The sequence below is a fragment of the Podarcis liolepis genome (genome assembly GCF_965112155.1).
Source record: "Podarcis liolepis genome assembly, chromosome: 11".
Lineage (NCBI taxonomy): Eukaryota > Metazoa > Chordata > Lepidosauria > Squamata > Lacertidae > Podarcis > Podarcis liolepis.
The window spans coordinates 33,404,094-33,419,033 of NC_139565.1; the positions used below are offsets into that span (position 1 = coordinate 33,404,094).

The following is a 14,940-nucleotide window of genomic DNA, read 5'->3' on the forward strand; positions in this document are numbered from 1 at the left end:
TCTTTATACACAAAGCAGCTTATGTCACTTTGGCTAGGTCTTTCCATCACTTCACCTGACCGGATGAGGGCATAGGTGGCAAATACCCAAGTCTTATGGATAGTTTCCCTTTCTGGAGTCAGAGCCCAGCACTTCAAGTGAATGTAAACATATGCATGAGCTTGTTGTTACAACAACTACCAATTAATTGTGGGGTTATCTTGACTACCAAGATGGCATTTACAGAGCTTCCTTTGGTTCAACACAAGAATGTTTGCCACTGTGTGATGAAGGGAGAAAGAGAAATTGAATAAATGGATGATATCCAACTAAGTCATACTCAGAGTAGACTTATTTAAATCAGTGGGTGAGAGCTAGTTGTTGCAGCCTGCATATGCAACAACAACAACTACTACTACTACTACTACAACAATTAACAGGGTAAGGAGGAAAGAAGAAAGGAAGACTGCTCATACTGCACTGCATCTCACCTACTGGACTAAAGTTCATTGATTTCAGTGGGTCTGCTCTGAGTATGACTAATGTTGGAAACCACTCAATAGCTTTAAAATATTTAACTTAAAAACAGCAGCATGAGAAAGTGGCAGTCTTTGCCTTCTATTAACAATATTGACCTCTCCCTGTCTGAGAAATTCAGTTTTTTCATGTTACATATCATATGAAAGATTTCAATTAAGTGGGACTTACTTCTGAGTAAACATGTACAGGACTGCATTGTCAGGTGTGTTGTGTACTTTTCTTTTGTTGTAAATGCGCCACCTCCTTCATTTTCCAGGTGCATGACAAACACTAACCAATAAATATGTAATTTATTTTTTCCAGCATCATCCTAATGAACTGAATATTAAAATGGTATTCTAAATTTATGCTCCCAGCATGCAACTACTACTAGAACTACAATGTTTATAATTGGCTTGCAATTTAGAGGGTCAGTGGCTATGGCATTGAAAGCAAATTAAGGGAGACACACTCATATCTAACTTTAAAGCACTCCTTGTAGATTTACAGAATTAATAAAAGAACATCCATGTTAAATGCTTACTGCTTCATTAAGACCAAAAAATGCTGATTTAACTTTGTTGGAAGATATAGCATCTTATATCTTTGATTTTTAATAACCACCACTTAGATATGATCAAATTCATCTCTTAACCTATTGTAGTAAACTCAGCCTTTTCTTTTTAACTCCAAGCAATGAATAAGTGTTGTTGTCTCTGCCTAGGCTAGTGTAACTTTTAGCTTTTAAAACAAATATTTCCAGAAAGGCAGGAAGGATACAACAAAGGGAGAGTTTGGAAATAATGCCTGGCCAGCCCACCCATTATGCTAAGCCATGGTTGATCTAAACCATGGTTTATAAACCAGCAATAAACTATTACCTACAACAAACTATGAGTATGTTTTGTTTGTGGTTAATAGACACTGTACCATATAACAATATACTGGTACACAAAGTCCAGAGAGCATGGGAGATATAGTTCTTGAATTGCAGCAACCTCTGACAGGCCTACCTTACCAACTCAATGACCTAACTTTCAAGTCGAAACAAAATAGAAAAATTCCTTCCAGTAGCACCTTGGAGACAACTAAGTTTGTGATTGGTATGATGCAATCACTCATCTCCTACTACCCTTCTGAGAAAAAACCCACCCACCCTCCCACTATATATAAGGGTCTGGTGACTTCTGTTTCAGTGTATCTGAAGAAGTGTGCATGCACATGAAAGCTCATACCAATCAAAACTTAGTTGGTCTCTAAGGTGTCACTGGAAGGAATTTTTTAAATTTTGTTCTAACTTTCAAGATTCTTCAGGCTTTGCATTTAGTCAAACACCTATTCAGCATATCAGAGTGGCAGAAAAGGAATAAGGAAAGGAAAGAGCCTCTGCTGCTACTCTTGCCAGGGACTAGGCTGGTGAAAAGGTTTTCAGAGATGGCAAGATTTGGGAGATACATGTGGAAAGGGGTTTCTCTGGGTTTTACCTTGATCAGGGGCATAGAATAATTTCCAGGCTTTGAAACCACTCCTCCCATTTAATGTGGGCTTTTAGAAGCACATAAGTTCATCTCCAAGCGTCTCTTGGAGTTTGTCAACACTTCTCATGAATTTAGTCCATTTGTACTGTGTGCTGCAGGGATTTTGTCACTTACTGAAGCCTTTTCACCCTACAGGAGTAGGGAGACCTCCACTGGCTGTTAGAGAAAAACAGAGCTGAACTTCCTCTCAAGTGTCAGAATGCAAAATAAGCTTCCTTGCTAAACCCACCCACAGACATTGATCTGTAGGCCAGGTGTGGAAATCAATTGATCCTTGATCTTCCCATGTGAGAAAGCACAAATTGATCCCATAATGTCCTTCCTTTTTCTCCATCTAAGCTATTAATTTATCTATTGCTCGTTGTTGTTTCATGAGTGCAAGCATTTCAATATCCTGATGGCAGGGAATCAAAGCAGAACGGTGGCATATATTATCAGCTCTTTGGGGAGAAGCTATTTCGCATTGGTCTTAGCTAAAGAGAATATCCAACTCTCAACACTTACCCAGTTCTGATTAAAGCTTGCATCCCTAAGGACATATTATACCAAGTACATTAATTTACTGCTTAGCCCTAATGATCCCATTTAAGTTATCTCTGATGGAAAATTACAAATTACATTTAGAAAGAGATTTTAAAAGTAATCTTACACATAGCTATAAATAAAGGTCCTGGAAAGCCAAAACACTGTTACGGTGCCTCTCTGTTTCAGTAACATACTGTAGCTTGCTTGATCTATACTTATTTGGTTGTTCATCCTAATTACAACAAAGCTTGAGTATATTTGCTTCCTTATTAATTGTAAAAGATAGATCCTACATATTATGCAAGCAGCTGTAAGTAGTTGTGTTAAAGAAAATTAAATACAGTCCCTGATTCAAGTAAACACACTTCTTCCTATTGCAAATAAATGTCTGAAGTGGAGTAATATCTGCATACCATTTCCTCCCTCCCTCTCCAAACACACACACACCATCAACCAGGGTGGAGTTGGGGGTGGATTACTTTGTAAGAAGGTCTTTTGCCCCAGAAGAAGTGGAAGTAAGTCTATGTGTGACTCCTTAGCTATATAGGTGTGAATAAATCACATTTTAAAACGTGTTTACTTGGACATAGTTTGTTTTATGTTGAACTAGAAAAGTTTACTCTGTGTGTCATCAGTGGCGGAGCTTCATGCTTCGGCACCTGGGGGGGGGAGCAGGCAGGGGCAGGCAGGGCTGGCGCGCATCCTGGGGGTGTGGCACCCAGCACAGGCAGGGGTCAGCCACGATGGCACCCTGCCAGGATCGCGCTGCCAGGGGCGGTACGCTCCCCGCGCACCCCTCTTCCTCTCAGTGGTGTAGCGTGGGTTGTCAGCACCCGGGGCAAGGCAAGTAATTTGCGCCCCCTAACCCGTGGATTTGCGCCCCCTAACCCTAACCCCCAGAAATTGCGCCCGGTGCGGCCGGCCCCCCCTGCACCCCCACGCTACGCCACTGCTTCCTCTGCCAGTGTGTGTGATAAGTTGGGTAGTAAGTTGCATCAGACTGATCCGAGGAAAGGTGTGGGTTTTTCACTTTTGATTGGCTTGCTGGATGGAAATTCTTTGTCACTCATTAAATGAGAAAAATGGTCTGACCTGGGGTAGTCCAGAAACAAATCTGATTGGTTGAAAGGTTGGATGGACCATAAATAAGGTACTTTTACCACTGATTAGGCTGAGTGTGTCTCTCTCTCATATATTGAGGGGGATATTGAGGAGGATATTGAGGATAGGGAAAGTGTAGAATTGTAGCCTGCTTCTAAGGAGACTTTGGAAGCCAAAAATAAGGTGAATTGAGAAATCAGGAGGTGGGAAAATGATAGAGAAGGAAGGGTAAGAAATCTTCCTCTACTTACTGATTTTTAATTGGAGATTGAAGCCTGGGCAGTTGCTTTAGATTATTTTTTTAAAAAATACACAGCAAAAAATATCAGGGAGGAAAACTATACATAATTAACTTCATGTGTTCTTTGAGCCAGAATGTTGAATAATGTTGATCAGGGCATCTGTGCTGTGATATTTTTACTCAGTAGGTGTTGGAAGACAGAAGAAAAAAAAACCTAATTACAATGCCAGACTTCCTCTTGAGACTCATCAAGTTTTCTTTCCCCCTCTGCTTTACTCCACATAGCATGTTCCCAAACAAAGTGCTTTCAATTTTTAATGAGATGTATTGTCTTACGTTCTTTACTGAGCAAAGGAATAATGCAGGCTTTTAAAAATGCCTTTAATTCACTTTTGATAAGGCCCATAAATTGTCAAAAGTATGTCTTATTTTGTTCTTCTTCTTATAGGATTCTTGTTGTTTTGCAGCTGAAATCTGAAAATTCTTAGCTTTTCCTTTGACCGATTTTTTGTGGTAGCATGGGTGAGTGGGGAGCGTGCTCTTCAGCTTCCTCGATGTTCAGGTTTTCTTATTAATCTTGAACCAACATAGAAATAAAACTGAATGGTTCTTCCTGTCACACTTGTCTCGCCAGCGCTGAGTTAAAAGCTACAAGAATACAAAACTAAGAAATGTGATGAAAAATAGAGCCATCTATTTTTGAGGTGGCTGAGATGATAACAAATATTCAGTTGTAGCTTGAGGGTAGAGAAATAGTTGCAGTCTACCAGTTGCTCCCACAGCTATATTTTGTGTCTTATTATTTGTTAAGGATTGAAAGCATGTTTACTATCTTTATAGTTTTGCTGTGAATGCTCCAAGAAGCTCTCAAAGCAACTTGCAAAAAATTATAGTCATAAAATCCCATTAAAAGAATGAAAATATGATGCTGTTCATATGATACCAGGATTTTACAGGCAGCAGTTCTTCCCTCATCCTTAGTCTTTCTTGGTGTTGCCCTTTGGACCTCACTTACTAGGCAGAAGCAGCTCCCACTGAGATTCTCAGAGGCAAAGGAGAGGACTGAGCAGCTGGAACTTGAGGAAGGGATGACTTCAAAGTTGCTTTCTGGAACCGTGGACCAACAGTGACAGTAAGGCCCTTTGAAGCTGATTGGCCCTGAAAGTATGTCTTCAGATGAAGTTACTATGGCAGCAACCTCCTTTGAACTTTGATTGGTGGGCGGTCCTGCCCAAGTTGGCCCTTGCAGGTGGAGAAATTAAGCATCTGGTCCACCAGCCGAATGCAGTACCTCACCCCTGACCAAATCAGGGTCCACTATTAGAAGGTCCTTAAGAGATCTTGTATAAGAAACTAATACATACCATCCTAGTCTGTCCAGAAATGCTCAAGACAATATATATTTGGTGGCTTGTATATAAAAAGTTGATGTATAGTTATCCCACAACCCTGAAATATACCCCCCTACCCTGAATATATAAACACAAAACCAAATAAGAAAATCAAAAAAGTTTAAAAACAAGTAAAAAGCAAAAAGAAATTGGAAAGAACCAAGTGTTCCTGTGTGTTACTTCTCTGAGCCTATCTCCTCACTGGAACAAAGCAACCCTTTTTAATAGCTTAATCTGAAATATTTGTACTGCTCACATATTTTTTTTCCTGGTTGTGTATATCTCTCTGCCCTACCCCACGTTTTTAGCCTGCAAATGGTGGGAAATGGCATAGAGGAACTTAATCATGTAAAATATATGCCAAGGAATAAAGTAATTAATATTATCCTTTTGCTAAACATAGTTAAGCTTATAATCAATACTTTGTAAATTAAATGCAATTTAAGTGACTGCAGAATTGTGTAAAACAGGAGGCTGATTGTGGGCTTTGTATGGAAGCTGACGTTTAAACATGCCAGTAGCTGAATAATTCATATCTTTCCATTAATAGCATTCACAGCAACTACCTTTGGGACTAAAATAATAACTTAAGAAGAAGAAGAAACAAACCAAGCAAGTTTTCAGTCTGTCTAATTCTGTAAACTCTCGGAGGCATAAAGTGATGTTTCCCAGCGAAAACCAAATGAGTTGAGCCCTTAGGAAAAAGGGAAGAAAAAGCAAAAGCAGAATTTTATGATATTTTCATTCTGAAGCAGTATAAAACATATAGGCACTGATCCAGTTCTAGCCACTAGTTTATTATTACTGCTAAACAGGCATTTCAATGTGATGTACAATAAACATAGCAAAAAAACAGTTGAAAACACACATACAAACACACTGGATGAAGAAAACTAAAGCCATACAAAATAGGCACTCATGACACTGATCAGTTCATCCAGCTGGGATAGCCAGACAGAACAAAAATGTATTCAATTCTTTCTGAAAATTGTAGATAGTAGGTGCCTTTTTTGTCTTGAGAGTAGTGCTATTCCACAGAATATGGCAGCCCTGCTCCAAGATACTGCAGACTGAGCTTCTGAGATCTTTGGAACTTGCAGGACAAACTCAAACCACAGAGATCTACTGGGTATATCAGGGATAATATAGTCAGTCTCTGAAATAACCTGTTCCTGAACTGCAGAGGGCCTTATATCTTGACCTTGAACTTGGCCCAATAGCAGTCTGGCAGTCAGTGCAAATCCCACAAGCAGGGTGTTTATATGCTGGTGGTCATGTGACCCTACAAGCAACCTAGCTTCTGTGTTCTGCACCAGTTGCAGCCTCTGGCCAACCCCAAGGGTAGGCCTACATAGAGCACATTGCAGTAATCCAACCTTGAGGATAGACAACTATGATCAAATTATCCCAATCCACAAATTTCTGTAGCTGTCTCATCAAAGCTGGCAAACATGCTCACAACAGTACATCTGCATATCTCCACATTTACTGTGTACACAGCAGCCTATGATTGAAAAGAGCAGCATTTTTGAGATTCAGCAAAGGATAACACTGCTCTGCCTAGTACCAACAGAAGCAGTAGAGCAGGCATAGGCAACCTCGGCCCTCCAGATGTATTGGGACTACAATTCCCATCATCCCTGACCACTGGTCCTGTTAGCTAGGGATCATGGGAGTTATAGTCCCAAAACATCTGGAGGGCCGAGGTTGCCTATGCCTGCAGTAGAGCATCAGCCCTGGCGTCAGAATGTAGCATCCTCAGGCAGCTGCTCGGGGCCCCAACAGGGCTGGGGCCTGACCTGAAGCTCCCATGCCAGGAAGCCTGTATCTCCATGTTAATTTCTTACAATGCTCCAATGTAGAATCATTTCAGAGCATCATGGGAAATTTAAATGGAGTCTCCAAATTGTTTGGTGCTAATCTATCTGCTGCTGCGCTTGGGTCCAGTTGGCATGTTTGATGCTTTCGTAACATTGTGGCTTCCTCCCCTTACCTTGCCAACATCAAGTTGGCACAGTAAAATTAGTATACAGTAATTTAGACAGGAATATAATACCTCTAACCATAGTGGGAAAGACCATATGGACCTGTGTATGTGTGCCTGCTCTGTCTAATGCCATCTTCAAAAGACGCTCAGCTATTCTTTCTTAAATATTGGTGAAGATTCTTCTCTGACATCTGTATGATGTATTCATTTACTCTGTTGTCTGTCTTCATCATATCCTCCATCCAACTCATGGAGGGTGATGGAGAAGTTAAGCTAGTGCTCTCACCCTCACTCTCCCCACTTGAACACAGAAGACAAATGCCTAAAGTCTGCAGTTCCTGTGTTTATACATTTGTGGGGAGCATTAGTAAAAAGAAAATATATATATGACCACTATAAGTGAAACAAATAATGGACAAAGAGCCATAGCAAAGAGAGAATTTCATTCCTAAAATGGAAGAAAAGGTGAAATACACTTTTCTCCATTTGCACTGTCCATAACAGGTAAAAAATCAGACTGTGAATAATACCTGGAGAGAATGGATTCCATGTTTAGGATTCCATGTGAATGTTTAACTCCTATATTTTACATATTTGCTGGTTGTTGGAATAAATTATTCAGCAAGCTAACAAGTCTCCTGTGATTCCCAAATCCCAGGGCCAAAATTACAAGTCAGATCTTAATAGTCTGACTGGCAGCCAGCTCTACCTTACATGGCATCTGTGTCTAAGAAGATAACCACTCTTTTTATTATTTTTTTGAAAAAATGTTAAATATTACTGTTACAGTATTGCTGTGCTTGAAATAACCAGGTTAAATTGGAAGATTTACCACATTTCAAATATTTGTAAATATTTGTTTCAGCCCTAGTATGTTAATTTTTCCATTTGTGAAAGTATATGAGAAAGTAAGGATTTAATTAATCGAATGTTGCTTTTGCAGAGGTCAGGGACCTTCTACTTAATCCATTTGACTCCTCAGATAGTGCTGTTAAAGCCTGGAAAGCAACAGATAAAGGGTGGTAGAACACAGTTTGTTACATAATAGCATTGTTTTCACATGTGGCACTAAGTCTCATCCCATAGTGCTGTTGAAGTGGCACGGCTTCTTCGTCCAAATAATGAAGGTTGCAGAATATCCACCTTCCTTATAAACACTTTGCCTCTGTGTGCATGTGCCAAAAACCAAAATTTCACCAGCATAATATTCATTCTTGGGGGTTCTTTGTTCAAATCTGTTGTTCTAATCTTCGGGGAATTATTGTCCTACTACCCTGCCTAATAGATTTTTGCAATAGCAATGTTATACTGTCTCACTGCGAGTCATTCAGATTTCAACATGATTCACAAAAATAACAGCCCCCACCCAAAGCAAATATAAAGGGAAAGACCTGTATCTCTCTGGTGGAGAATCTGCTTTGCTTATAGAAGGTCCAGATTCAATACCTAACATCTCCAGTTAGGACTGGGGAAAGCCCTAGACAAAAACCCTAGAAGCTACTGCCTTTCAGTGTAGCTAATGCTGAGTTAGATGAAACAAAGGTCTGACTCTGTATGTGTTCCTATAAGTACTTCTGTGTGTGTTGTCCAGATTTGTTGTTATTAATACAAGCTTCTTATGCCACACTGATGCTTGCTTGCTTGCTCCAGAGGTTCATTTACTTTGATGTACAGACTTCTAGTAGGGTTTAGAGATGTAGCTTGAAGAACGGCCTCAGAAGACTTGGTGGGTACACAACAGTGCTATATGCAGCCACTGGGATTCTCAGTTGTTGGATTGCTATATTCATATTTCATCATCCTATTTCCCCCATCTTTCAAACTCTATGTGCATATCCCAAATACTTTCCCAGGCTCACATTAGTCACAAGAATTTCTTAAATGCACTTCATATACTATCTTACAGTGCAGTCGTCAGAAGTAAATCCTACTGATTGCATACTCCTAGACAAGTAGATATAGGATGGCAAACTTAATCAAGCTTGTTTTTCCCCCCTCCCCCCCCCAAAGTCACCTATTGAAGTGCTGGATTTTGTAATCCCTGAAATGCTTAAAATCAAGCTCCATTACTGCATAAATCCTATACACACTTGCCCAGGGAGAAAGATTCACTGGAATAAGTGGCATTTAACCTCTGAGCAGATCTGTCTAAAGTTGCATTGTAAGCTTGCTTTCCTTGGGACTTCATGTCTTAAATTGGCTGGGCAGTGGTGGGGAAGGGAGAGAAACAACAAGTGTAGCTACAGATAATTGTACAGAAGATTTTACAGAAATAAGTTCAAAGGTAGTGCAAGGGAAGTGCAAATTGTTCCCTAGTGTAGGCCATATTCATTTCAACAGGATTGGACTGTTCTAGGTGAGTCTGAGGTATCCCCCATCCCATCCCATACACTTACCTGGAAGTAAGTCCATCTGAACTCATCAGATCTTACATCTGAGTTGACATGTATAGAATTACACATTTACTTGTTTAAGGGTGGGTGTTTGTTTTGGCTAAAATTGAGAGAAATCAGGAGATGGGTTGTGAGGATTAAATTAAACGCTTCCTCCTAATCTTCCATCCAATTCAGGCACTTATCTTTCATTGCTTTTGGCAATAAATAAAGAAGAAGAGCTCTAATACAACAGTGTTTTGCAAGGAATGTTGTTCAAAACCCATTGCTACAACAGAGTTTCTGAAACAGTTGCATGGTTCTGTTAACTGTTACCATGCAAATTATATGTGGCAGGGATGTTAAAAACAATTACGCTACAAGGATGAAAATAAGCTACCATATATAAACAATAAGCAGCAAACAATAAACACAGTTGAAAATGTATTACTTCTTTAAAAATCAGTATTGAAAAAGGCATGACCAGAATTTTCTCCTTTCCATTCCTTCATAAAGTTGTAAATTTAGGTTAATTTATTCCCAGAAGTCAAAGGAGCTGGTAGGGAATTTAGGAATAATTATGCTTTGTTTGGATAACCAATCATCTAACATACTATTTCTTATGGGTCATAAATCAAACAACCTTTGTGTTTTGGTGAATATGAAACATACACCATTTGCATTCTTTTCACTTGCAGAGAAAAAGAAGGCATTTCATTGGAATAGCTAAACACAAACTTTTAACCGTGTGTTATTTCTTTACCCTGTGAGACTATTTACATTTTTACTTGTTTGGTTGCTCCAAAATGTAGAACAGATTTAATCATTGGAGGGAAATAAGAGGGAGTCCTGATTCCTAACCAACTTTGTTTTGCAGAATTATAAAAAGAACCTAGACAAAATTTCCAATTTTTATTTCATAGAACTTACAAAGAACCATTATTATTTTGGCAGTGAGACCCAAGCATATTTACATAGAGAAAAATGTGTATTTAAGTAGACAAGTAACCAATTGTGCTCTCCACATAGCTGGAAGACATGGCTTTGTTTCTTTTCTGACCAGTGCTTTTTTTTTCTTTTAAAAAAATGCTTAGGAGTACTCTCATTTTCCTACTCATATTGAAATACTATCCCCCCAATGAGGCCAAACTTAGATTCACAAAATATTTAGGGGTATGCGTACCCCTGCGTACCCCCAGGAAAAAGCACTGTTTGTGAGTAACATGGAACCTTATACACATCAGAAGCTGGATTACTAATACCGTAGATTCAGGCGTATTAGGCGACTGGGCATATTAGACGACCCCCCAAATTGGCAGCTGCAATTTGGGGGTTCGTCTTATAAGCCCAGTCGCCTAAAACGTTGGGCAGCTCTGCGCCGGGAGAAAGCTGCCCGGCACGGAGCAGAGCCCGCCACCCCTGCTGCTGCTTCCGGGGTTAAAAAGTCGTCTTCTACGCTGGAATCTACAGTAAATAGTGTATTTTCCTCAGTGAATAACATGAAAATAACTATATTTCCAAAGTTCAGATCTTACTATTGATCATTTTGCAGTTAAAGTAGCAACATCCACACACAAAAGGGAGATATCAACAGGGTTGGAGAAACCCAAAGATTTGCAAACATGCATACATTTATTTATTTTTTTGGCAGGACAGCCCAATGAGTATTGAGCATGCTCACAGGTCATAGAATGGAATACTTGTTTTATTTATTAAGTGAGGGATATACCACCTTTGAAGGGCACAGTTGTCCTCCCAATGGAATGTATTCTGATGATGATGACAATTTGGTGCCATTAGGGCTGGGATATATATTCAGGGCCCCAAACCATGAGGCCCCCAAAATTGCCAGAGACAGTGGCAGTAGATGAGGGCTTAGGTGGGCAGCTCATTGGCACTCTCAGACAATGAAGATTGTAGGTTTGGTTGGCACTTCTCTGAACAATTCATCAAACTGCCTGACCCAAATTGTAAATATTTAAATGGGGCGGGGGGAGAGAAAGGGGCCATTTCTAATGTTTCTTTCCTCTAATGGAGGAAGCAGAGTGTCCAGGGCAACAGCAGGCGGGTGGGAAGGGAGAAACTGCCAGCAGAGAGGGGAGAGCAGTCAGGGTGTCATGATTTAGGAATAATTATGCTTTGCCAGAAGGCATCTTGTTCAGCGCCCCTGAAGCTTGGCAGTGATCAGGGAGGAAGGCATGGCTGACTAAGGAGAACCCTGAATGGGAGAACTCCACAATGCGGCACCAAAGCAGGGTTTCCTAAGCACTTCAGTGGCTGCTTGATGAGCTTATGAAGTTGTAATCGACGCCAATCCAAATCCTTAGGCTCGTAGTCAAGGAATATCTCTCTATAACCTCAATTAATAAATTAGTAAAAATATCTCTTAAATACAGAAATTCCTCATTGGAAAGTATTGTGGAAAGTATTGTTTTGCTTCCTATCATGCTGTGTATTTTTGTGTTTTTATATTGTAAACCATCATGTGATCCTTGGGTCAAGGGCGGTACAGAAGTTTAATAAATAAGAATAAGAATACACGCTGGAGCTACATTTTTGAGGCGCATAGTTCTTGATTGTTATTTTTTGCACTATACTGTACATCATAAACTTCTTTCCCGCCTCAGGCCCTTTTCAACCCGTAGATCTTTATTCCACCCCCCACCCCGCACTGTTTCATTGAACCCAGGGAGTCAGTATTGACCACTTGGGGGATCCTTGGCGTTGAGAATTTGTACAGAGAGCTGTGTTTCTTTAGCCGTCCTTCATCTCCTAGGGGACATAATGCATTTGTGCATACTATGTTTGTTTGTTTTGGGGGGGTTTCTTGAAATGAGATTAAACAGCAAATTCCAGGAGTAATACCAGTGAACACAACATGAACCTGATTGCCAGACTGGAAATCAACTTGTAAAAGAGATTTTATTCTATATTATTCCCTATACCTGCATTTATTTACTTGCAACTGAAAAACATTGTAAGAAAGATTATTTTTTAGTACAGGTGGCCCCGCAGATGTTGCTGAACTAGTCTTCCCGTCATCTCTGGCCCTTGGCCACGCTGGCTAGGGCTGATGGGAGTTGAATTCCAGCAACATCTGCAGTGCCACAGTTTCCCCATCCCCGCTTTAGTATCTAATCTCCTCTGAAATGAATACAGTGTTCTCTCTTTTAGAGCTAATCTCTAGCCCAAATGAAGCCTCAGACAGATGGAAGTTCGGTATATTAGAGAAATGCAGCCAAAGCAGACATTTTACCAAAATCTAAATGAAGCATCATAATACCAATCATCCCACCATTGGTGGTCACTGATAACACATTATTATAATTTCAGATAAACCTGCAGAGGAAGATGAGAATCACTGGTGTTATAACTCAAGGTGCCAAGAGAATCGGAAGCCCAGAATATATAAAATCATACAAAATTGCATATAGTAATGATGGGAAATTATGGGCAACATACAAAGTGAAAGGCACAACTGAAGATATGGTAAGTCATTGTCATCAGTATAAAAGCATTTTAAATAGCAATTTAGTGAAGGGATTTTATTGCCTTATAGCAGAAAGTGGGTTTATTGAGACTTTTTTCCTTGATAGATTTTATTCTGGGAAATACTGGAATAAGTCGACATTTGAGTAAGACTTTCCTCTACTTTGATTGTTTTATAAATATAGCATTGCAAGGCTATAATAATTCTGTTTCTTATATTTAAATGGTTTTCATTTTAATTAGCTGACCAGTAATTACTTGTCTGCTCTCCATTTAGTTTTGTTATGTTGGCAATTGGTTAAGCCGTGAAAGGACAATATTATTTCAGCAGCACGACATACCATACTACTAAAACTATTGCAGACACAATTTAAAAAAATTAAAAACCCTAAATGCAAAGTAGCCCATTCCACGTAACTCTTAAGAAGAGATGTATAGAAGGGCAGACACACAAATTATGTCTCAACACAATTTCTCTTCTCGTAAAAACATTTGGTGGAGTGATTTGGATTGGGGCTATCACAAGGGGGGAGAGGAGAAGGAGCAAGTCCTTCATCCCTGCAGCAAGGATACCTAATCCAGATTCCACTGCAGAGCACTATTAGCGCTCCAAATATTGCTGATATGTTTTCTCCTCTATATTTTAATAGCAGTTGTGGGGATGGAGGAGCAATTTGGATCAGGGCCGTAGTGCAGGAGAAAAGAGTTGTACTCCCCTTGCACCATGGCCCACATCCAGATTTCTCCCCCACGTTTTAAAATTTAAAAAGTTTATTGGGATATCCATTCTCAAATGTCTCATGTCATGTGTAGTTTGAACCACAGAGGTATGTTTACCTCTGTGCCTGTAAAGGTTTTAGATCCTTAATATACTCAAATGATTCCCAGCCCTGCTTAAGGACCTTATCCAAACTAAACTACTACTGCTCAAAGAGCTATTATTTCCCTGCCACACATTATCCCTACTCCAGTTCCACTATTTACCAATGGATGTGTGCACACAACTATTTACTGAGTGGAACTTACCAAGGTGGATACAGTGGTACCTCGGGTTACGGACACTTCAGGTTACAGACTCCGCTAACCCAGAAATAGTACCTCGGGTTAAGAACTTTGCTTCAGGATGAGAACAGAAATTGTGCTCCGGCGGTGCGGCGGCAGCGGGAGGCCCCATTAGCTAAAGTGGTACCTCAGGTTTAGAACAGTTTCAGGTTAAGAACGGACCTCTAGAATGAATTTAGTTTTTTAACCCAAGGTACTACTGTATCTAAATATGCATGAAACTCCATCCATAATGTCCCACCAATTAGAAATCCAGGGAAACAAAGGAATGGTACAATTCTCACCACTACTTGGCAGGATATTCCCCGCTTCCTTAATGGTAGGTTGCCTGTATTCACCCATCTTCAGTTGCATTTTGTTGTACTCCTGCCACATCCATCAAATGAGGACAGCAGAGCTTCTGCTGACACTAAATAATTGTATGTAATCATGAACTTTATTGGCCCATATTGCCATTCAAATGCCTTTTACAATCTGTTGTGTTTTGTCATAGGTGTTCCGTGGGAACGTGGATAATAATACGCCTTACGCAAATTCTTTCACACCACCAATAAAATCTCAGTACATACGATTATATCCTCAGGTTTGTAGAAGGCATTGCACTTTGCGAATGGAACTTCTTGGCTGTGAATTATCAGGTATGTTCCTGCAATACTTATAATAACAACAAAGGTCACTTTAAGCAATACCTGAAAGCATTATGAATTTATCTACAACTATGTACATATTTCAAATG

At 39.8% G+C, this 14,940-nt stretch overlaps 1 protein-coding gene across 1 annotated transcript in view; it reads left to right on the top strand.

The window, feature by feature from the left end:
* EDIL3 (EGF like repeats and discoidin domains 3) overlaps positions 1-14,940 on the top strand; it is a 247,658-nt gene that overhangs the window by 162,187 nt on the left and 70,531 nt on the right. The window contains exons 7-8 of the mRNA XM_083465367.1: positions 12,987-13,142; positions 14,698-14,842. Coding sequence (XP_083321493.1) covers positions 12,987-13,142; positions 14,698-14,842 — 301 coding nt within the window. The remainder of the gene's footprint in view (positions 1-12,986; positions 13,143-14,697; positions 14,843-14,940) is intronic.